The 25,714-nt window shown below is 40.2% G+C and overlaps 1 protein-coding gene across 4 annotated transcripts in view; it reads left to right on the top strand.

Annotated features, from left to right (window-relative positions):
- The window catches only part of LOC120728525 (ankyrin repeat and fibronectin type-III domain-containing protein 1), a 158,749-nt gene that overhangs the window by 88,383 nt on the left and 44,652 nt on the right, over window positions 1–25,714 (top strand). For 3 of the 4 annotated variants that reach the window (XM_040023505.1, XM_040023504.1, XM_040023506.1), the window contains one exon: window positions 9,072–9,112. In XM_040023505.1, the coding sequence (XP_039879439.1) occupies window positions 9,072–9,112 (41 nt within the window). Of the gene's footprint in view, window positions 1–4,006; window positions 4,994–9,071; window positions 9,113–25,714 lie in introns of those variants that run through there. The other variant, XM_040023507.1, reaches the window with a different exon arrangement.

The following is a 25,714-nucleotide window of genomic DNA, read 5'->3' as shown; positions in this document are numbered from 1 at the left end:
TATGGACCAACTGATACTCTTAATGGATAATTTGGGATATATCCATCAATTTTTCTATCACTCATCCATTCAGGGTTGCATGGGGCCTGGGATTTGCCCCAGATGGGGTGCGGGCTGGGTACAGCCAATTCTGAATCACAAATTAACTTAGCATGGATGTCATTGGACTGTACACGGTCGACAACAAGCCACCAGGTTTAAACCCAGGACTTTGTTGCTATGAGGAAACAGTACTGAGCCACTGAACCATCTTGTCCTCAAGTCCCCATCTTCCAAAATTATTTCAGATTTTTGTAGCTAAAGTTATAAATCAATGCTGTATGACCATTCTGGCATTGAAAGCAACCATTCATTGTTTTCAGTCTAATAACTGTCTAAAGTCAGACTGATGTGGAGGCAGAGGTTTATCCCATCCAACACTCACCAAGCAAAAAATCTTGTGAGCCTGGTTGGTGCTTTACAGATTCATCCAGCCTATTTTGCAAATAGTGGCGAATAACACTTGCATGCACCTTTACGTACACACAAAAACTTAACCAAAACAGCTAAGGACAAGGTAGATTTTATTACTGTACTGACTTATATCAACATCAACCAGAGATAAGTCTTAAGCATGGTGGTGGCGTTTGCTATAATATTTTGTTTAGACATGCAGGTTTCCATGTCTCTAAAGCCATTTCCATGCAAGATCTTTGGACAATGTCGAGTTTAAGACATAGCAGGAAATGGTTTACTTCCATGTGATTGGTCCAAGGGACCTGCCCGGAGGAGCACAGCACACATGATGCCCGCTTGCTCACTGTGACTCCATTGGGTTATTATCTTCGCCATTCTCGCATCAGTGCAAATTAGTGCCATGGGCAATCACTTTGTATTTTGTACCAGAGAGCTGGTAAAGATTCCATCAGACGTCTGTTCTCACATTCACCCACATCCGGTGGGTAATTTCTGAAAGTTCAGGCCTGTAATGCATGTTTAAAGATGGCTAAATAGTCTTGAACAATTCCTTTGAACTCTGGGTCAAGAAGTCACCACTGTGTGTCCTGCAGACGTCATACATGATGCATTGCCAGACACATTTCCCCCCAAAATCTGAAGAAAAAAACAAAAATCGAATCTAACAACAAAAGAACGTCATCATTATTTAAGGAATACTATATATGTTCTTTTAGAGAATAACCTACATCTGTAATAGAGACCAAACAAATAACTTAATATTTAAGTTATACGTGCTTTTCTGTAGTCCTGCTGGTTACGGTGAGTGACTTACAATTGATTCTTTAGAATAAAAGCCAAAGGACTCATTTTAAATCAATAATGATAATGTAACAGTGATGACACACAGTAAATGAGGCTTTTCGGTTAGTGGGGTTCGGTGAGTTACTAGAGTATCATCCCTGCAGGGAATGCCTTGAGAGTATTACAAGCCAGTAAGTTCAGTGTGAGTCAGTGGCATGTGGGAAACACCAGTTCTTAGTTTAAGCAATAAAGGAAGCTATGATTCCCAACCCTGACTCAGAAACATTATTTGTCTTTTTAGTTATATTTTTAATCATGTGTAGTGGTGACAAACTACGATCGATCGATCGATCGATAGATAGATTAAAATTATAAATATATATTTTAACTCAAAAGTACAGTTTTTAAATTTAATGTTGCTGAAACAAGAAAATAATAAAAATAAATAAATCTATCTGATGGAGAAATCACTCATCTTTGGAAAAGAGAGTTTATTACAGAGAAATGTCTCTTTCCAAAATAAAAGCTATACTATACGCTTCTTCTGGGGTATATTCTCAGCAGCATATTAAACATATCAGGTCCCCATAAGGAAAATCATGTGCTAACGGCTGTCTAAATGACTCGGGTAAAGTTTGTAGCATGCGTGCTTGTTGTTGTTGTCTGCTTCCACTTGTCTCGTTAAAATGACATTAACGCCATAACGCGACAAATCTCCGTTAACAAGCTACCGCGGATCGCCCCGTGCGTGGGGCTGGACAGCGTCAACACGTTAACGAGCTAACTGCGCTAACGCACTAGTTCCCACCAATTGAGCATTGCGTGGCACCAACATACTGTTTTACTTTTGTCCATGACGCGCTTACCTTCAGGGTCATACTTCACATGAAAACCAAAATAGTTCCAAACGCCACATCTGAATGCGGGTGGGTGAGGCTCAATTTTGGGTAGCGTTGAGGCAAGTTGCCATGTTAGATTCTGTCTCGCTAGTAGTGACGTGCGGATCGATCCTGAAATATCGATTCCTCCGATACCAGTCATTTATGTTCTAGAATCGATTCTCACATTAAAATATCGATATTTTTAGTAATTTAGGGTTAATTTGTAGTTTATCATTAACAGCAACACAGTGGAAAGAAACTATAACATTCGGATTGTCTACAATCAAAGGAACTACTTCCTCTTCCGCCTTTCATAGTCATGTGCGAAATACGGCTGTATAAATGTCTCGCAGCCCCTTGGCGCGCGCACTCACAACAATGGCTGAGCGTAATTGTGCAGACGTATTTTACCTCCACAAACAGCTGAGACATGGTTTGCGATACATGTGGCAAAACTCCAAGAGTGAGGTGTTGTGGCCATACTTTCCCAACCTTGAGACCTCAGAATTAGGGAGACATTCAAAAGGGCTGTTGGGGGGGTGATAAATACATTTTACAGTGTTTATTTATCGGATAAAATACGTTAAATGTCACCGTTATTATTAGCCGGTCCGGAAACAGCGGGGGTGTCCAAATTCAGAGGCTGCTTCCACCTGAGGACCCGCCCTTCGCGGTCTAAAGAAAGCCGGGTAGTACGTCATGAGTTCCCTCGGTGGAGTGAAACTGCCGTCTGCTCCTTGCTATCTAAATTATAACCGGACGCTGGCGTAAACTCTCGACCGTCTCACACTTTCTTTAATTAGTTTTCTGTTTGATGTTTATTCAGCTGTGTGAAAACCCCGGAGGAACCCACCCGAGGGATTAATAAAGTTACATTTAATTTAATCTAATCTAATAACTTTAATCTCAGCCAAACCGATTTACTCACGAACAAATAAAACACTGAAAAAGCCAAACAATAACATTTTTAAGTTATCAAAGTGACTTATATATCATGTTTAACCCGAGTAGCGAAAGGCCACAGGGGTTTGAAAACGATGTGTCGATCGGCTCAGATATGTGAAGTTTACACAGCTACATTCTCACCTGAAAAAATGTTAAAAGTTGTTGTTGTTTTTTACGACCCAGAAAGAGAAATAAGAGTAATATTAAAACTAAGTAGCTGCCGCCATTGTTGGAAACTGGAATTGGCTCGGCCGCGCTATGAATTCTGCGATATGGTTTTTCAATTTTGTTGTCCAGGTGGAAATTCGGGAGAATGGTGGTTCCGGGATTCTCCCGGAAAAATCGGGAGGGTTGGCATGTATGGTTGTGGCAACATCACTAACCTTGTCAAACACCTCAGAGTAAATCATATCACAGAATATGAGGCGCGTATGTTGAGAGGAACTGAAGAGGAGGAGAGGGACGGGTGCTGCTAGGGCGAGACAGATGTCTCTCATGGAGTCCTTTAGTGCTGCAGGCAGGCGAGGTGTTCAAATAGCGCACAACTTCAGTTTTTTTTATTTCTATATGATGAACTCTGCATTATTAAGTGATAAGAACAAGTAATCTGATGTCCTGTAATCATTATGACGCTATAATTTAAGATACAATAAATAAAATACATTTTTTTGTATAAAGTATCGGTATCGGATCAGTATCGTCGATACCATCCTGAAAATTACTTGGTATCGGATCGGAAAGGAAATCAGTGGTATCGCACATCACTACTCGCTAGCTTGCCCTCCCCCCCACACAAGAGCACACTGCGCTCAGTGGATCTGTGCTCGACAGTGCAGCCTAGGCGGAGTAGTGGAACGCAGATCCACTGAGCGCTCAACACAGACAGCATCGTCAGAAGAAAAGTTGATAAAATAAATTAAAAATTTTGTATTGTTCGATACATATGCGTACCGAACCGAAAGCACTGTATCGAACAGTTCAATACCGATACGAGTATTGTTGCACCCCTAATAGATAGATAGATAGATTAAAAGACAGGTCCTGATTTTTGTTAACAAGGCAGAACAGTAGCACCACGCTGTGATAGAGATAGGCTAGATAACATATTGCAAACAGAAAAACAATTGATTTAAATAGTTTATCAGCTTTAGAAACCTGTGTACTTCAAAAGCAAGATTTAGGTTGGGTTGGGGTAAAGTACTCAGACAGATAACAAACTAATTGCTGTTGACCTGAGCTCTCAGTTGTCCTTTCAAACATAATGCAGTGCTGTATGAAAAGAACAATGTCTTAATAAAACAGAAAAAAAAGGGTGAGGAAATGTGCACACAGGAATTCTCTAAAATCCGTTGTCCATGTAGAGTATTTACAGCAAATCCTCTGAGTGCGCTGCTGCTCCAGGTTGCACTCAGTGGCCGCTAAAAGAAAACAAGGAAGTGCACCTGCTATGTGAGATCTCCTCTCCTTGTGCATATCTCTCAACTACCTCCCGTCCTGCAAATCGTCCATCCTTCTCTTTAGGCTACGCTGTGTCATGAGCATTTACCCCCCCAACCACCACCACCTATTCTCTCACTCCCCCCCCCTCCCTTCCGTCCTCCCCTTCACACTGTGTGCCGAATTGGAGAAGCTTATCGCCTAGCAACTACAATTAAAGTACAACAAGTCAGTGGTGGTAGCAGCCACCACTGGAGCAAGCTTCGCAAACCTTACGTGTGACCAAAAGCTTCAGACAGCAAGACAGGAAAACAGAGAGAGTTGAACACCGAGGGGGAGAAACAGAGCTAAAGAGTTGAAGTTGAACAGGTGAACAGCAATCGGAGTCGGCGCAGTGAGGACCTCGGGTTTTGTAGAAGAAGTGAGAAGCAACACAGGGAGAGAGTGGGAATAGCGTTCTCCGACTGGGTTTACTGGGTTGGACTCAGCAGGTATGTCAGTGTCTCTGTGTGTGTTTGCAAATAGTGCATACAGATTTTGCAAATATAGTTTGCCAGCTGCCTGTGCATTTTTACTTTATGTGTAGTTCATGTTTCACTCTTTTTTTTGTTTTGCTAATGAGGAAATATTTAGAGATAAACATGTCTGTGCTTTTAAAACATTTAGAATATGGTGTGAATGTGATTTACCAGCAGAAACCAGGGGGTGCTGGGTACTGTAAAGGTATGTGCTCACACACCTTCCTATTCAAACACGCTGCTGAGATATTGATTTTTTTTTTAACTGGTTGCTTGTTTTGTATTTATTGCTATCAGACTCCTGACCGCTCCGTGTGGTCTCTTTCATCTCAGTAATTACAGCACCTTTATGCACAGCTGACAGGAAAAGCCAGATGAATTTTTTCCATACATTCCAGAAATAGTCAGCAGTTGTCAGGTGCGATGCACGCTGCTCATGTTGATGTAGGCTGAAGGTTTGGTAAAGGAGTGGTGATTATAACTCATCCTGTATTTTACCTCAGCTGACTGCTGCTGATGCTTTCTGTGGCTACAGGGAGAAAGAGGTGAGCAGGTGCAGACTGAGCGACTGATTGTTTGACTGATTTTATTTGTTCGGTTTTTTTTCTTATGCTAAATTTCAGGTACTGAAAGTAAAACTAATGAGCAGCCAAGATAAAACATAATAGGTGTAATAGGGACAGATGCTGTAATGGCTCAAATATGAGGGATGATCCTTCTACTCTTACTTTCGGTGTGCTTGAAAATTGATTTGAAGATTTAAAAGTGGCAATCTAATGTTAAAAATAGGAATATGAGTGCAAAATACTAATATTGTGTAATGCTGTAGTGATATTCATGTGCAGACAATTTAGCTGCGAGTCATTAATGTTCTAAGGTTCTAAAATAGCCCTCCTTCACCCCCTGCAGAGCTGTCTTTCAAATGATGCACACCCACCTGCCCTCATCCCTCTTGGGAGAGTGGTACTACCTGAAGGCACTGTGGGCGAGCTGGCAGGTGAAAGGTTAATCACTCTGTGTGGTGTATCCTGTCCCCTCCATCAGGATGAAACTTGTATGCAAACATGTATGCACAGAGAGGCTGGTCAAAATGTCATAGCAGTGAGCACATAAAAGCACACACACTCATATCCACACACTCTGAGCGCCAGAGTAGAAAAGTCACTGGCTGGTCAAAATGTCAGCTCACACTGCTTACATGAAAGCACACACACACACACACACACACACACACACACACACACACACACACACACACACACACACACACACACACACACACACACACACACACACACACACTCCAAAAAAGAAAGAGAAAAACACTTCTGTGATGTTCAGGTTGAGATTAAAAGGAAGGGGATGCTTTTTTCAAACGTTTGCATCTTTTTGAGCTTCACAAAGCAAACTGATTGTTTGTGTTGTTTGCATTTAAGACAGTTCAGATAAAATGTAAAATGACCTTTATTCTTTGGCACAGCCTCAAAGACATTAAAAGAAAGCTAGGAGCATTAAGTAGTCTTCAGGAATAGTTCTCCAGGCTTCTTGAAGGCTCTTCTTTGGATGTTTCTGCCTTTTGTTCTGTTCTGTGTGAAGATGATCTCACACTGCTTCAATAATGTGGAGGTCCGGGCTCTGGGGAGGCTAATCCATGACTGATGGTGTTTGTGTTGCATTAGGAGTGTGTCTGAAACCACTGTAATGCTGAAAAATGAAGCCGCTGCCAATCAGACACTCCAGATTGTATTGCAGGGTGGATTGCTGATTCAAACCAAAAATATGATTTGGATTCATCACTTCATTAGACCTGATTTTCAGAGGAGTTTTTGTTTGGAATATGTGAGCCTTTTCTCCCTCTATCCTGTCCTTAAGAATGTCTTCTTAACAGCCATCTTTACTATTTCTGATGAGGCTTTGGCTAATAGTAGATGGCTCAACTGAAGGGCCAGATGTCTTAGGTTTCTGTGTGGATTTTATTCCCTATTTTATAATAACATGACTTTCAGATACTGTTTATCTGCTGTAGATGTCAGACTGTTACTGAGTTTATGTAGATTCGACTAAAGATGTGTCGAATGTGTAGACGCAACACTTATTTGTCCATTTGATTGGGTGCTTTTTTATGCCCAGGTGATTCATAAGTCAGTGTTGAGTGGATTAACAAACAATAAGTCCTGAGAAAATGGTCAGGTACAAAGACCAGACTGAAAATGAGTGAAAAAACAGCCAAATTTCAAAGTAAATCTTTGGTAAAACTTCAAAAAGCCTGGAGAACTGTTGCTCAAGACCACCTTAAAAAATTGCAAGAAAGTCTGGCTCTTTAAAAGCAAAACATAAAGAACTGACAAGTGTCTCAAGATGCACAGTAAAATGTTCTTCCTATAGGTGAACTTACACACTTACAGTCTTTTGGTTCAAACTTGACTTGAGTTCACTGAGTTGACTGTGTACATTTCCATTGCCTGTGGTAGTAACTACAGTGCCGTAGGAAACAGGTGATGTCACCTGTTCACAAGAGAAATTGATCCACTGATTTCAGATAGATTTGTTTTGGAAATGGTAAATGGTAAATGGCCTGTATTTATATAGCGCTTTACTAGTCCCTAAGGACCCCAAAGCGCTTTACATATCCAGTCATCCACCCATTCACACACTCATTCACACACTGGTGATGGCAAGCTACATGGAAATGATGGATTTTGTATCAGACAATATTCTTGAAAATGTTAGAGTGAGCCTTGTACCCATTGTTATGTTTAATATTGTAGTGTATTAACCTGCTAGCATTAGCTTTAAGTGGATCTTGGATATTAGAGCAATTTTAAAGCTCATGGTCTTGTAATCCAATGAGCATCGGAGGGTTTTTTTTAATTCCCAGAAGACAGAAACATTTCCTTGTAGTCCCCTGTGATTATACCACAGAGAATAGATGGGTCAAATTGAAATGCAGTGGGTTTAAGTGTGTTGACTGACAGTATTTGTTTGGTCGGCTCCCTCAGGGCGTTCAGATTCCCCACTTTTTTCTCCACAGTGCTTTTAACATTTAAGAGTCCAGATTAGTATCTTTCCCAAAGGTAAATATGCAAAATAGCAACAAAATTTCACTCCAAAATTGTCTACAGCTTAAGGCCAGTTGTTTGTGTTTGTGTGCCGGTATTTCTGTGTATGCGCTGTCTCAGCATGCATCTCCTTTGAGCGCAATACACCTCAGAAGGATGCAGACAGCAGGGTTTATAGACGTCCGCTATAGATGTGTTTTGTGTCATTGTGTGTGGCTTTGCCAGAGGGATGCATTCAAACATCCCCCGTTGAGGCAAGCCGGCGGGGTGTATTCGTTTTGCCGTTCGAGTTTCTAAACTCGTTTGACTTCATCATCGGGAAAATGGCTTTTAAACTCGCTCCCTCTACGTTTATTCTCCTTTAAAACGACCGTGCGCGCCACCTTGCATGAAGACGCCACGGTTTGATGAATGCGTGCAAATAAAGCAAATCCATGGGATAAGTGTTTGTAATTTTATCCAGAGAACTTATTGTTTTTCATTGGAGGCAAGGTCGTTACTGACGTAATTGGCACTTACTGGATGTTGATGATCATTTGATTGGTGTTGCCTAGAAGGTAGTTGGATCACTTCAAGTCTAATAATCGAAACTCAGTTAAGAGAACAGAAAAGATAGCTCAACATGTGACTTGATTGGGAATGACTAACCGACTGATGCTTTGGTTGATTTTTATGCTTTTTTTAACTAATAATATTTATTAATTAATTATTAATTCCTACTGTATTATTACTGCTATTACCAGAAAGTCTCCGCTGTTGAGCAGGTGGTTGCCAACTGTGCACAGAGTCTTTTTGATGTAACCCTTTATGCCTCCAGTGCAGACAAACCTCCACTAATGTAACAAATCAGTCTTCATGAAGTTTATTAGGTTTAGAACCTCTGAACCATCCCATTGTTTCACAGCATGTACAGGAGACTTCTCTTTGAATCCTTAAAGACGGGAAATCCTTGAAAGCATTTCTGATCTCTCTTTTTCTTTAATTATTTCCAGAGTCTGGGCTCAGCTGACCGAAAGGAGAATCAGAATAAGAAGTAAGTCCCTTCATTTACTTCAACTTTACCTGTCTGCACACCATTCCCTCGCATCCTTGTGTTACAGATTTCACTTCCTAGATTTAGTTCTTGAAATCAGCACTACTGGTGTGGACACGTCTAACCACGAACGCACATTCTGCCGTATGCTGCCGTAAAAATAGAACTTGGTACAATGTGTTACATAACTGACTCTGTCTTAATTCCCAAGTGTGGTAAGAACAACATTAGACAGCTGAGTTTTTACTCGTTTAAGGTAATCAGCGTTACTAGACAGTTTCATCAGATTCATTAAGGTGCCAGTAAATCCCTTCATGTCTGTGCGTGACCAGTAATCCATTCCACAACAATATTAATTCTCAGTCACTCCAGTTTTTCAGTGTTGTACTCTTTGGATTTTCCAGAATTTAGAGAGGGACAAAAAAAATGCTAAATAAATGTAATTTACAAGAAGGAGAAGATCAGACTACATAAACTGTAGAGCTTCACGTCACCCATTTTCAGTAAGTAAACACAGGGAGCGTTATCAGCCACAGGTTCTGCACATATTAGCATGCATCGAATGCAATCACTACTACAGGGAGTGCAGAATTATTAGGCAAATGAGTATTTTGTCCACATCATCCTCTTCATGCATGTTGTCTTACTCCAAGCTGTATAGGCTCGAAAGCCTACTACCAATTAAGCATATTAGGTGATGTGCATCTCTGTAATGAGAAGGGGTGTGGTCTAATGACATCAACACCCTATATTAGGTGTGCATAATTATTAGGCAACTTCCTTTCCTTTGGCAAAATGGGTCAAAAGAAGGACTTGACAGGCTCAGAAAAGTCAAAAATAGTGAGATATCTTGCAGAGGGATGCAGCAGTCTCAAAATTGCAAAGCTTCTGAAGCGTGATCATCGAACAATCAAGCGTTTCATTCAAAATAGTCAACAGGGTCGCAAGAAGCGTGTGGAAAAACCAAGGCGCAAAATAACTGCCCATGAACTGAGAAAAGTCAAGCGTGCAGCTGCCAAGATGCCACTTGCCACCAGTTTGGCCATATTTCAGAGCTGCAACATCACTGGAGTGCCCAAAAGCACAAGGTGTGCAATACTCAGAGACATGGCCAAGGTAAGAAAGGCTGAAAGACGACCACCACTGAACAAGACACACAAGCTGAAACGTCAAGACTGGGCCAAGAAATATCTCAAGACTGGTTTTTCTAAGGTTTTATGGACTGATGAAATGAGAGTGAGTCTTGATGGGCCAGATGGATGGGCCCGTGGCTGGATTGGTAAAGGGCAGAGAGCTCCAGTCCGACTCAGACGCCAGCAAGGTGGAGGTGGAGTACTGGTTTGGGCTGGTATCATCAAAGATGAGCTTGTGGGGCCTTTTCGGGTTGAGGATGGAGTCAAGCTCAACTCCCAGTCCTACTGCCAGTTTCTGGAAGACACCTTCTTCAAGCAGTGGTACAGGAAGAAGTCTGCATCCTTCAAGAAAAACATGATTTTCATGCAGGACAATGCTCCATCACACGCGTCCAAGTACTCCACAGCGTGGCTGGCAAGAAAGGGTATAAAAGAAGAAAAACTAATGACATGGCCACCTTGTTCACCTGATCTGAACCCCATTGAGAACCTGTGGTCCATCATCAAATGTGAGATTTACAAGGAGGGAAAACAGTACACCTCTCTGAACAGTGTCTGGGAGGCTGTGGTTGCTGCTGCACGCAATGTTGATGGTGAACAGATCAAAACACTGACAGAATCCATGGATGGCAGGCTTTTGAGTGTCCTTGCAAAGAAAGGTGGCTATATTGGTCGCTGATTTGTTTTTGTTTTGTTTTTGAATGTCAGAAATGTATATTTGTGAATGTGGAGATGTTATATTGGTTTCACTGGTAAAAATAAATAATTGAAATGGGTATATATTTGTTTTTTGTTAAGTTGCCTAATAATTATGCACAGTAATAGTCACCTGCACACACAGATATCCCCCTAAAATAGCTAAAACTAAAAACAAACTAAAAACTACTTCCAAAAACATTCAGCTTTGATATTAATGAGTTTTTTGGGTTCATTGAGAACATGGTTGTTGTTCAATAATAAAATTATTCCTCAAAAATACAACTTGCCTAATAATTCTGCACTCCCTGTAGAAAAAGAGGTTTTAAGATATTTCAAGCCTGACTGTAGCTTAATGGTAGCGCCTTTGTACACTAATGTTCACATTCACAATGGGAAGCAGAAAAGAAAAGGCAGAAAACAAAGGAAATGATCATTAATACGGAGGAGGAAAACATAATGCAGGTTTAACATTAAAGAGCACATACTCAGCAACACAGACAATGTCTGTCACATACTTACATGTTTTTTGAGACAGAATGAACGTCTGTTATCGTTTGTGCCTCAGGTTAATGATCAGATTTAGCACAGAAACATGTATTTCATGATGTTGATGTCTGTGCCCATGATGTTCCCCGTGTACTCTGCTCTATCGTCACTTCCGCTTATTCGCTTGTTTGTCACAAATCAGTGTGCGTTAGAGTAGAAATCAAGCAGCTCTCTTTCCCTTAGCCTAGGCCAGACTTCTGTCACTTGACATCCAGCGATGGCCATGCTGATGAGTCTCTTGAATACAGCTGCTTGTCTCCTGGCAACAGATTCCTCCAACTCCGGCACACTGAGTGCTCACAGCGCCGGCACAACCGGCATGTAACAAACACCAAATATGACAAACAGTATGCATAAAATCTATAATGAATTAAATCAGCGGTCCCCAACCCCCGGGCCTCGGACCAGTACCGGTCCATGAGTCGTTTGGTACCGGGCCGCGAGAGTTGAGGCTCAGGTGTGAAATGTATGGTTTTCAGGGTTTTTATCGGTTTTCAGCGTTATTTTGTTATCGTTTTTATCGTTAACTCTGTTTTCCTGGGTCTTTTCACGTGTGTTATGAATAAATCTTCTTTTTTTTTTCGGTACCGGTACTAGTTTTATTTTGTTGTATTTATCCGCGACACCTTAAAGGCCGGTCCGTGAAAGTATTGTCGAGCTTAAACCGGTCCGTGGCGCAAAAAAGGTTGGGGACCGCTGAATTAAATCACACCTCAAAATCTACTGAAGTGGAAAATATGATACAAAAGTATCATTTATGGAAAAAATAGCCTAAAAAAGGTAGAAGATATATTTGAGAAGACTTCTTTATCAAATACTGACTGATATTTATGTGTTTCATATGTAACTTCAGAAGTGCATAAACAAATGTGTTTCTATGTGAAGGTATATGCACTGGCAAATGCAAAGATACATACAGGGAGTGCAGAATTATTAGGCAAGTTGTATTTTTGAGGAATAATGTTATTATTGAACAACAACCATGTTCTCAATGAACCCAAAAAACTCATTAATATCAAAGCTGAATGTTTTTGGAAGTAGTTTTTAGTTTGTTTTTAGTTTTAGCTATTTTAGGGGGATATCTGTGTGTGCAGGTGACTATTACTGTGCATAATTATTAGGCAACTTAACAAAAAACAAAGATATACCCATTTCAATTATTTATTTTTACCAGTGAAACCAATATAACATCTCCACATTCACAAATATACATTTCTGACATTCAAAAACAAAACAAAAACAAATCAGCGACCAATATAGCCACCTTTCTTTGCAAGGACACTCAAAAGCCTGCCATCCATGGATTCTGTCAGTGTTTTGATCTGTTCACCATCAACATTGCGTGCAGCAGCAACCACAGCCTCCCAGACACTGTTCAGAGAGGTGTACTGTTTTCCCTCCTTGTAAATCTCACATTTGATGATGGACCACAGGTTCTCAATGGGGTTCAGATCAGGTGAACAAGGTGGCCATGTCATTAGTTTTTCTTCTTTTATACCCTTTCTTGCCAGCCACGCTGTGGAGTACTTGGACGCGTGTGATGGAGCATTGTCCTGCATGAAAATCATGTTTTTCTTGAAGGATGCAGACTTCTTCCTGTACCACTGCTTGAAGAAGGTGTCTTCCAGAAACTGGCAGTAGGACTGGGAGTTGAGCTTGACTCCATCCTCAACCCGAAAAGGCCCCACAAGCTCATCTTTGATGATACCAGCCCAAACCAGTACTCCACCTCCACCTTGCTGGCGTCTGAGTCGGACTGGAGCTCTCTGCCCTTTACCAATCCAGCCACGGGCCCATCCATCTGGCCCATCAAGACTCACTCTCATTTCATCAGTCCATAAAACCTTAGAAAAACCAGTCTTGAGATATTTCTTGGCCCAGTCTTGACGTTTCAGCTTGTGTGTCTTGTTCAGTGGTGGTCGTCTTTCAGCCTTTCTTACCTTGGCCATGTCTCTGAGTATTGCACACCTTGTGCTTTTGGGCACTCCAGTGATGTTGCAGCTCTGAAATATGGCCAAACTGGTGGCAAGTGGCATCTTGGCAGCTGCACGCTTGACTTTTCTCAGTTCATGGGCAGTTATTTTGCGCCTTGGTTTTTCCACACGCTTCTTGCGACCCTGTTGACTATTTTGAATGAAACGCTTGATTGTTCGATGATCACGCTTCAGAAGCTTTGCAATTTTGAGACTGCTGCATCCCTCTGCAAGATATCTCACTATTTTTGACTTTTCTGAGCCTGTCAAGTCCTTCTTTTGACCCATTTTGCCAAAGGAAAGGAAGTTGCCTAATAATTATGCACACCTGATATAGGGTGTTGATGTCATTAGACCACACCCCTTCTCATTACAGAGATGCACATCACCTAATATGCTTAATTGGTAGTAGGCTTTCGAGCCTATACAGCTTGGAGTAAGACAACATGCATGAAGAGGATGATGTGGACAAAATACTCATTTGCCTAATAATTCTGCACTCCCTGTATAGTTAATTAAACACCATAAAGGACCACATGAGCAGTCATCTCATGTAGATCTTTTGCTAATGTTCTTTTGATTTGCTGTGCTTGTGAAGGGAAGCTTATTGATGTTGCATCACTCAAAACTTCTTTTTATGTGCTTTAGCTGGTAATCGCTGCATCATTTACAAGTGATTGAGAACCCTTCTGCAAAGCTTAATACCAGATGTACCAAAATGTCTCACATTACATTAATTTTTAGATCTGCTTTCCACAAACTCTGAGGCATGGAGGTTTCTGCCCAAAGCAGAAAAAAATAAAAGTAGTAAAAGTATATTTAATGGCCAATTAGCTGTTATTGCTTTGGTTATTTGCCTTTTCAGTTTTTGGCATTGAAATTGCCAACCATATTAATTGGTTTAGGTCTTGTCCGGACATATGCAGGTATGAGTTTTGGTGTTTTGTTTTCATGTAATTGGCATTTTAAGTCCCTGAAAACGGAGCTTTTGACAGACCCTTAGATCTGCTACTGCATGGAAAGCAAAACAAATATTTCATCTTGTGGTGTTAGACTTGTGCACCTTATTTGGTATCTGATTTTGCACTATGTTGTTGTTTGTAGGCTTCTTATTGTCCAATAAGCTTTGTGAAAGCTTGTACTATATCTATATATAGTTTTCAAAAATTTGGTTTTATGTAGCTTGTCTATGCTCCTCGTACTGTACAGAGACGGCAGGGTGGAATAATAAGGGATCTGAGTTGTGGCATCATAGAGGCTGGGAGACACTTTGGTCCCTTCATGGTGAGAAGAATTTAGAGAGAATTTGATTAAATTAATTCTTCATGGGAGCACGTCATGCAATTGTTCTCATATGTAGGTGATGTAGGAATAACTTAAGATGAGAAGAAAAAAGGGGAAACTCATTCACAAACTGTGAGTCTGTGACATTTTGTTTGGAAAAAAACTTTGCTTAAATAGTTAAAAAAAATACTTGAAACATTTTTATCTTGAGGGTTTTTTTGCTTATAATAAAAGCTTTAATGGAAACGTTGCTTTTTACTGGAGGATATATATATATATATATATATATATATATATTTACACACACACTTCAGAGTGAAACACTTAACAGGTCATGATTTCAATGATCTCACGATCCACCGCAGTGTGCCCTACATGCTGTAAAGACCTCGGCCGTCACGTCTTTCCATTCCCCCTTTTAGCATTAGTTGGAAAAAAGAAAAGCAAAAAACATAACGAGCAAACTCAGAGTCCACAGATATGGAGTGAATATCCACCGCACGACTCAATCTCATCTCCCAAAGCAATCCAAAGCAAATTCTAGCAGAAACACAATAAGGCATGAGGGATCCCGCTGACTGACCGACGTGAAACACATTCCTTCATTTTTCCAGGGTTTTTTTCTTTTCACCTCCTTCTTTTTTCTTTTTTTCAGGTTTCTGAAATCCCCAAGTAAATACATACTGAGGATTATTTACAATAGTGGTAATGGTGGTAAGAGTGGGAGCTAACTCAGCGGGCTGGAGGAGACTGCTGCTGGCTGACTGTCTGAGCTCGGGACTATTTGTACAGTTGATCCAGTGCGAATATGTGCGCGCACATGTTTTGCTTGCGTGTTTGTACCTACAGTATTTATCCAGTGTTGTTTCATTACATGAAAAGGGCGCGCTGTTAGCAGAATTTACACTACTGCGTGTTTGCGTGTTGTATTTGATGTGGTTTGGCTGCAGTGAGGTTGGGTTGTTTGAGAACTTCCCAACAACAGGCTGCCAGGCCAAGGAATGGAGCGGGGAGAGACAGCCATTGTTGTTGGTAAAGCATCGAGGCTGTAATTGTGTATTTGCATGTAGGTGAGTGTGCAAAGTAAAGAAAGAGAAAGATAATGCGAAGGGAGAGTCGTTAAGGGAAAGCATGATTTAGAGTACTTGAACATTGCTGTTCTACGGAGCAGAGCCTTTTCCATTCTAACTTTCAATACAAAAGCACGCACTCACATAAAAACACTCCATCCCCGCAACCACACCAGCTAAGGGAGTTCTTAGGGAAAATTTCTTTCTGTCATGTTGCACAACAAGGCCTTTACCAAACCTCTCCAACCAGTATTGAAACCACACATCAAAATTTGATCAGCTTTCCCAAAAACATCTCAACACTTTTGATTCTCATAGTTTGCTGGCTTACAACTGCAACCATCATTTCAGGATTAAGCTTTTTCTTCTTCTTCTTCTTTGCTACAAATAGGCCAACGCAGCGTTTTAACTCTGATCACAAATATAAGGTCACTCAAAGACCATCAAGTTTTTTTTTCCTCTCAACAGGCGACTTCTGGATTAATTAAGAAACCAAACCGAACTGCATTTCTTACGTTTCTGTTTTCCTATTATGGAAGAATTTCCCTTTGTTGACCTATGACTGAAGGAAAGTAGGATGAAATCCATTCTCCATCTCACCTCTTCCCAGAATGGAAACCATGGTGACCATGATGAAAGCCCCTGTTTTCAGGAATCCCTCATAATTTAGCTGCTGACAAGAAGTAATGTTTTTAGACCAGTTAAGTATTTAGAAGACATTAAAAACCTCCTCAATGACAGTAATTTGAGTTCCCATGAGTGCATGGGTATGCAAAAGACTGCAGGACTTGCATAATTATCCTCAAATTGTGACAGTTTCTTAAAATGGCACTCTAGTTTGTGATCTACGTGTAGAGTACTGTGCAAATGTCTTGAACTACCCCACCCTCCATGTTTTTACATTTTGCATTCAAGAAAGCAGACTTTTAAGTATATTTTTAAGTGGCCTTCAGCAACAGTTCTCCAGGCTTCCTGAAGCTCTGTCAGAGTTTTTCTTTGGACATTGGCTGCTTTTTCACTCATTGTCACTCATTTTCTGTCATGATTTATGTCGTTCGAGGACCCAGAGAGGCAGAGCTCCAACAACAAAAGGCAAGTCGTTTATTTAGGCTGTAGCAAGGTCCAGTAAACTAAATAGCAGAACTCCACAGCAAGTCCAAAAGCAAGGCAACAGCATCCGCATGAGATCACAGAGGGGAAACACACGGGGTAAGATTACAGACAAATCGACAAAAGACAAGGGGAGACAGGACAGTTTATACGTGGAAGGCTAAATGATGAGTGGAATCAGCTGTGAGAAATGAGACATGTGAGAATAATCACAAAAAGGTAAGACAATGAGACAGAAGGGGAGTAAAACTAAAGCCAAAACACAGGAAGCGAAGGATTACCGACGTGTAGCAGGAACAACAACAGAAAGGGGAAACCCAGAGGGGAATAATATCTCCACGAATGTTAAACATTAAGTAGATCAACATGACAAGGAGTAAATGCTTATGATGCTCAGGAAGGAATATAAATCAAAATAAAAACCTTAAATAACCCTAAGAATCTAAACACGAGGATTAACATGGGGACCATGATATGGTCTTTGTGCCTGACCATTTTCACAGGAAAGCTGTTTTTTTGTTAAGCCACTTACTGCTGACCTATGAATCATTCAAGCATTAAAGAACAATCAGGTCATGGTATGAATCACTGTTGTGTCTACATATAACAGACAAAGACCCCATTTTAAATTGTGTCGTTGGGTGCTTTGTTGCTGACTGTCACAAAAACACATAATTTCTTCCCATTTCTTTAGATCAATATTTGAAAAATACCACACATAACACAGGTCGAAAGGGACAAATTTGTATTTTAGCACCTACAAGGTGATTCCCAAAGAGCTGTTAGCTGAAAACTTGGCATATCTTGGTATGGTGTGCAGTGTCCTTAAAAAAAAACAGACAAACATATCCAATAAAGACCTGATACAGGATCTGAGAGATCCAAATGGCCCGAGGGGACCCGTCTACTGTTTCCTGAAGCCTCATCAGAAATGGTCTCTGATGAGACTGAATAGTGGCTGTACAAAAGCCTTTCTTATGGAAGTGAGACAGGAAGAAAAGGCTGAGGGATACCAGGTTAGACAAGAACTGGACTGAAAATTGGTGGCAACAGGTGGAGAGATGAATCCACATTTGAATTTCTTGATTCAAATCATCATCATTGTTATGTATGGATGAGGTCAGTAGAGCGGTACGACAGAGTGTGTCTAAAACCATTTGTAAACACAGTGGAGGCTTTGTTATGGTATAGAGCTTATTTCAGCCAGTGGCTGTGGCAATCTTCATTTTGCACCATGCAATAACATCTAAATGGTCTCTATCAGTCATGGATTAGTCTCCCCAAAGACCCGAGCTCAACATTATCGAAGCAGTGTGGGATTATCTTAACAGAAAACAGAACAAAAGGCAGCCAGCATCCAAAGAAGAGCTTTGAATGTTCTTCAAGAACCCTGGAGAACTATTCCTGAAATGCCTTAAAGAAACGTCAAGAAAGCTTAAATACGAGATTTCAATCTGTGTTGCAGAATAAAAGTAGCTGTACTAAAATTTTCCACCCCGACTGCATGAATACAGCCAAAATGATCAATGTGATAACGATTATTCATCACAATAATTCACAGATTTCAGTGAAAAAAACTATTTCACATACAAAATACTCATTTCACATCTTCCTATAGCTACAAATCTTTGCATCACAACAAAACTGGTCCTATTATGTTGCACATCTCACAAACATTAAAAAAATGTAATCAACAGTCCACTGCTTTCACTTTCACAGTTTTCTACAGACCTCTTAATTAAAAGCGGTTTGCAGTCAAATAAAAGTGTTTAGTCATCAGATCTAAATGCATCTTCTAGAAACAAAAAATAGTCCTTCACACCATGCGTTCTACGTGCGTGACGTTCAAGGTTTGTCTAGTTGTAGATGTTAATATGCATATTTTCCCAGCTTCTATATCTAGCTCTTGCTACAGTGTGTTAACTGTTTACCAGATATTCAACTAAATAAATTTATTTTGTAAGTGGAGACTGGAGGAAAAAGTAACTTTGGTAAATTTTGCCTGAATATTTAATCTTTGGTTCTCACAAGTATAGAATTGCTATAAACACACAAACACATGTCTCTCCCTCTTCGAGGTTTCCTTATCCCTTCCAGCATAAATAATCCTCTCAGTCTGCTGGCTCAACCCTGATTGGAATCTCGACGCCATGCTCAATTGTGGGTGGATAGGGAAAAGTGGGATGCCGTGAGCTTGTGTGTCAGTGTTAAGCCTTAAACATGATACTAGCGGGTTGTCCATCTCCAGCAGGCTAGGCCTAGAAATCTTCAATTTACTGTAATTTGTAAAGACACCAAGTCTGAAATACATAGACACTCTGTATATTCACGCTTTTCCAAACCCTCACTTAATTAGTCAACTAGTCAGACATGAGGCTCTGCAGACCCGCAGCAGTGCTCCAGTACTGAATGTAACAGCACAGGGGGTTAAGATACAGGCTCCACAAAGTTTTATCAGCTTTTCTGTGTCTCACAGGAGGCCAGCTGGACTATTATGTGGAGTTTTATATGAAGATTAAGAGGATAATTGTAAGATTCTGTGCAGCATTATTAGTGGGTCATGTAAACTGATGAGGGTGGCGTCAGTAATGAGGCTTACAGGTTATAAATCAGATGAAACCAGCTGCCGAGACATGTAAATATTATTATGGTACTGTATGTATTTCCTTGATTGTGTCTCACTAATGACTGACTGGGTCAGTGCCTTGGCTCACGTTGGATTCGGGACACCTGTAACTGGCACAGACATCTGGGGTATTATGAGGTTCGGCTGAGTGTTACCATGTCTACCCAACGTGATAGCCATTTAGCCCAGATCAGTTTCTCCCAAATTATATTCACAATTATCTCATCCCACCTAACCGAGTGCGGGTGGAAAGTGAAAACTGTCTGTGGTACTGTTTGCTTTGCCCGTCCTTTCTCAGTGGCATGGTATTCCAACTACAGACTCTAATAATTTGCTGGCTTCCATGTGCTTGTCAGCTCAACTCAACATTAATTCTACTGCAAATCCATCATCTGTATATCTGGCTGTGTTGAGTCAGCCTTATGCCACACATCAAACAGAGAGGGGGGACACAGAGGGAATGGTATCAAACCCAACACCACAGGGAGCCAACCGAAGTGAAAAGCAGCGCTGGATTCCTCCCTCATTTTTGTCTCCCTGACGAGTTCTGTATGTGCCGACTCTGCGGAAAACAGGAGCGAGAGAGCAAAGTAATAAAAGAGAGACGTTTGAAAAAAAGAAGAAGAAGAAGATGAAACGATGACTGTGACTCAGAGATGTGCAAATGAAGGAATGGAGGGAAAAAAGCCAAGATGGAAATATCTCTGTTTATCGCAGTGGGTGGATGGGCAGCATATGAGAAGATGCACGTAGGACGATAACAGAGTCCCTTCCTTTGGCACGTAGCGTTGTGATTAGATCATTAGGATTTATTTGTCAAGGCAGTGAACTGACTCCTAAAGGCCTCCTCTCTCCTTTGGAACATGTGGGTGCTCGAAGAATTATGCTTCCAAACATCATATCGCTGTTTTGACTTGCTTGTATAATTCTGACGCATTTATTTAGACAGTTTTATGATGACAACGAAAAGCTATCCAAATTGTATTAGGCAATATTCAAAAAGTTTCTGTGTTATTGCTTCTTATTTATTGACCATCGCAGCTACCAATGATTGAGCATTACACTCAGACAATATAACCAAAGGGAAAGCTTGTTAGCTTGAAGAAATATCAGTATTTTATTAGTGAGACTTCAGTCCAAGTGAAATAAAAGCAGCCCCGACCATGTTAGAGAGACATGCACACAGACTTGGGTTTGGATGGGGATGGTGAGTGGAATACAAGGCGTTCTTTGAGCACATTTTAATTAGCAATGTTCATAGCTTGGCTGTGTTCTTTTATGATTGGACCACTGAAAGCCTTTTTGTTTGCCTAATGAAACACATTGAGGGGTACGTTCATCAATTAAACTATGTTTGTGTACGTGTACGCACTCGCTTATGAGCATTTGAGCTTGCATGCACTTCTTTTGCCTGTATCTCTTGTACTGGTCGGGGGGGCTACATTCTTTTTTGGCGTATTAGTGTTCCATTGGCAGGGATAAGAAGCCATAGCGGGAGACACAGATGAAAGCAATCCTAGCGCTTTGTTTTCCCTACTTTCCAAAATAGTTGTTTTAGGTAGGGAGCCATTGCCCATAATTGCTCCAACAGGGTCAGGTATTTGTCTGTCATGCTCATGATTTACTGTAGTGTCTGTGCCTTAGTAATCTGACATAAGATCAGTGGTTAAGGGCAGTGTAACCTCAGACAGACCACATAGATTGTGTAATGCATAGCATTCTGCTGGTTTCAATGGGATCCCTTTATAAACACATCTCACACAAAACCCTCTTTATGATTTGAGAAGCTATGCAGAGCATGCTTGTCACAATATTTCCCAAATCAGATCTATCAAATATGTAAATAAAACGTGTGGACGGATACAAAAAAACAGTATTTAAGAATAATCTTACCAGAGACATTACACGGATGGAGACATTTCAACACATTTTAGGACAAAAAAGGTCTGTGGAAGAATTCCTAATGGCAAAAATGGCACCAAAGAGTCAGTCAACACCTGAAGCAGGAAATATGTGAGACAGTGCCATTGTTGCATTGATTGACTGGTGCAAGGGCACAGGCTTATGATAGTAAAAATGTAGGTTTCTGGTCTTAGCATATCCATAGCATGGGATGAGGCAGATTGAGTTGATAAGTTGAATAAAATTACTTTGATAACCTTAAGTCACCAAATTTTTTGGGTGAGGGGATATTGTATTGCTTCCTGATGTGGTGCAGTTATTGATAAACTGAGCTTATTTTGGCTTCTCCCTTCTTCACAAGGGGTTGCAACAGCAGATGGATGTGCATATTTGATTTGGCACAAGCTTATACACCGGATGACCTTCCTACTGCAGCCCTTCCAGGGATTTCAGTCTCCTTCTGGTCCTGAACCGGGATTTTTTTGCATGTTAGGCAAATGTATTGACCATGTGTTAAAACATGTTGACACTATTAATAAATTCACCCTTAATTTGACTTTCTAGAGTGGTGACTTAATGACTCATCAAGGTGGTGCTTATCAAGTAAATAAGGGTAAATTGAAGTGACCTGCAGGCAAAGCTCAAAAAGAGGGAAAGCAGAAGAGAGAACTAATTTGCTGTACTGATATATCACTAAAGATACATCCACTAAGACCACAGTGCGGTTTATAAATGTGAGCATTTTTAGAGTTATTTTTTCTTATGTACCACCAGTTATTGCCTTGCAATGTGTCAGTTATTGGGACTTTAAAGTTATGGCATGCTTCTTTTTTATTTAGAGAGGGTACATAGGCAAGAGATTTCTAGAAGGAGTTTGATTTTACATTCTTTAGAGGATTCAGATATGTTATGTAAAATCTAAAATTCAAATAGAAAAAAAAAAACAGTAAAATCATGTTTTCTTTTGGGGATTTTTTTGCAACTTTCGGCCAACCAGCTTGGGAACTTGGTCGATCGGGTTTGTTTATGTTTATTAATAATTTATAAAGATGTATTTTTAACCATTAAAAGTAATAAAATAGGTTAATAGTGTCTGCACTGTAACTCTACAGTGTTAAACACATTTAAGCTTCATTGATTTTTAGAATTCCATATAGTCTTAACTCTGCTCTCGAATAGTGGGTTACTGAGGCTGTGAGCGGGGGTCAAAGTGCACCGTCTGTAGCTTTGTGTACTCTGAGTGAGAACAATTAGTTCTTTAGCAGAGCTTCTGCACATGAATACCTCTGAACGGTTAATTGCTGCCATGGCAACAGAACAAGAGCTGAAAAGTGGCATTAGGTGAGTTGTTTGCAAGAAAGCAATCTGTCGCAGTGACACTATGAATGTGTGTGTAACGGCTGGAGGTGTGCATGTAATCGCAGGTCAACATTTTCTCAGTATCATCACACAAGCCATTCAGTGCTGACAAAAGCACTTTTGTGCTACAGGATTGGGAAAACTTACTGGTGAGTGGATAATCTAAGTCACATTGGAGTGAGGCAGTGGTAGGCTTTCAAATAGGAGGAATATATTATTGGAATGGTTGTCATTGTTGTAGTTATTGAGATTTTTGTGGTAAAAGCAGTTGGGAACGCAGACAAACTGGGAGACTGGACTTTTAGTTCCAACAATGTTGCTTCTTAAAAAAGTTGTCTTTGCTCCTACTGGTAGCTGCTTCATCTCAAAATTGAGATTTCTTTAATCAGATTGCATCACCAATGTTTTTTTTTTCCACCTGTACTTAATTTTATTGAGATTACATCACTAGCAGCTACAGTATGTAGCTGCTAGTTTCTTCCTATGTACAGGTAGCCACTTGAGGCCAGGTCTGTACTATCTTAGTAAAAAAAAATGCTAACATTAGCCAGTTAATGCTTAAAGAACCACCAAGACTAAAATTTTGTCAGCATTTGAGCTTTAAAATTCTCTATATGTAAGCAGTTTAAATAGAAAACTGGGTGCAACGTTATTACGGTTCATTCTGCATCGAGTATCTGGATTTTATAGAAATCCATCACAAAGCTGTTGAAACATTTCGGGCCCACAGTGAACTAGAGGGAAAGCAACAGATAACTGAAAGTGATTAGAACACAATGTCTTCGAGCTATGCATGGCTGTACAAAAATTAATGCCAATCCATCAATATGGGAACCACATGTTATTAGGACTCATCCTCAGGGTAAGGATATCTATAGTGACGCTTAAAACAATCCATCCGGTAGTTGGCAAGAGATTTCATTAATATGCAAGAATTTGAACCTAATGTTTTGTGCTAGAAGAAAAGTCAGGGGATTACCAAATTCTTTAGGCTTTATCTTCTTATAACCACAAGTCTCTTTACATTTTCGAGGCCATCCGTCAAACAGTTGTTGAGATGTTTCAGCAACTGTCTGGTAAAGACTCTAATCCCAGAAGGCTTTGGAAAAAGTGAAGGAGGGCATAGATTTTTGGACTTTTAACTGTATTTTCATAAGATTTACAACTTTTCCTACTGATAATTTTCTGATAACTGATAACCTCCTATGTGGAATTAAAAAAAAAACTTACTGAATTACAGAACAGTCTGGGCAATGAGCTACCAGAACATTTTTAATGCACTGATTTCTTACACGTTAACCCCAAAGAGTCACGCTGATAGTTTTCTTTGATTTACTAGCACAGTATAAAAGAGATGTACTGTAGCTCAAGAATTAAATGTATAGTTAAATTTTGCAATAACAGAAAAAGACAACTTCACTGGTTTGACCCACTTAAAATCAAAGGGGCCGCATGTGGTCTACAAGCTAAACTGATTTTGACATCCCTGCATTGCAGGTAAAAGATATAAAGTAAAACAGTATATGGGTTGGTATGTATAAAGATAAAATGGATTCCTCCACCTTCACCTGCTGCACAACAGATTCACATAAAATCTAAAATTAATAACGAAAGAATTCATATGAATATACATATATGGATGCAATCAAAGACAACAATAGAAAAGAAAGCATCCACTGCAGGGGATCCTGTCAGCGCACACATGGTTTTTGCTCAGAGAGTGTTCTGTGTCCATGCTTTACAGAGGCTGAAATAACTCAGTTAGCTCCTCCAAGAAGTTTTTTTTGGTTGCGTGCGTGTCATTAGACAAGTTTTGAATGAGTTCTGATCAAAGTTTGTCGGGGTGTAGAGTGGAGTCATGTTAACAATCCAGTAATATTCGGCTCATATCCAAGAAGTTCTTCAAAGTCAACTTAGTGCTTTATTGTTTGAAAACTGACAAAAAGACTTAAAAACTAGAAACTATGATTCTTACAATTGTGGTGCATATTTTCAACATATAGAGAGTATTGTATAAAGATTTTAGAAATGTCGTATTTGACCTCTGACCTTTCCTTCAAGGTAAATTGTCACTTTGATCTGACGGTCAAAGTTCTTAAATTGCTATATAGAGCTATTAAAACAGTTTCTTATTGCCATGTTATTTTATTATCACTTTTTTATGTACAGTACAGTCACAGGTTATAACTTTTTGAATACACAACAGTTTGAATGCATGTACGATGTTCCTGAATAACTTTTTTTTTAAATAAAAGAAGTATTTAAACAGATTTACTAAACAATTAAATGAATGCTACACGTTCATACTGCACTACCAGCTTCTTAAACTCCAAAAGAGTAGAACAGAACAACTTAAAAGTACATTTTGCCCAAAGAATGAGCTGCTTTGGCGGAGTGCTTGTTGTTTTTCTATGTTCTATGTTTCAAGCAAAAGAGGACTGACACACAGGTATGACGCCATTCAGAAGTTTTCAAAGAGGACAGGGCAGCTCAGCAAGTGCATTTGCGTCATCTCGTTCCTTTGTCTGCATTTTCATGGTCGCGGTATAGATTAAAAATGTCATCGGTTGCGTGTGGATAACCCACCCTCCTCCAGTGTCAATTCTGTAATGAAAAATCATCAATCAAATCATTGATTTTTCTAACTGTAATCAACACCAGGAATATGAAAGAGAAAATGTAATTCTGATGAGAGGATAATCGACCGGGATATCCTGGGCCTCCAAGGGGATTGCGTCATCGCAATATGCCTTCTGTGGTGATGTTATCAGGGACAGCTGCATGGGGTGGAGCCAGCATTGACGCTCTCAGGGAGCCAAGGGGCAGCCAGTTGCCAGCAGATCCCCCTCCACTCAGACCCACCTGCTTCGCATGTGCAGTTTTCCTGTAAACCCCTCAAA

Source organism: Simochromis diagramma, unplaced genomic scaffold (assembly GCF_900408965.1).
Source record: "Simochromis diagramma unplaced genomic scaffold, fSimDia1.1 OVJJ01000208.1, whole genome shotgun sequence".
Lineage (NCBI taxonomy): Eukaryota > Metazoa > Chordata > Actinopteri > Cichliformes > Cichlidae > Simochromis > Simochromis diagramma.
The sequence above is the reverse complement of the archived record's forward strand: the minus strand, read 5'-3'. Positions and strand labels throughout refer to the sequence as shown.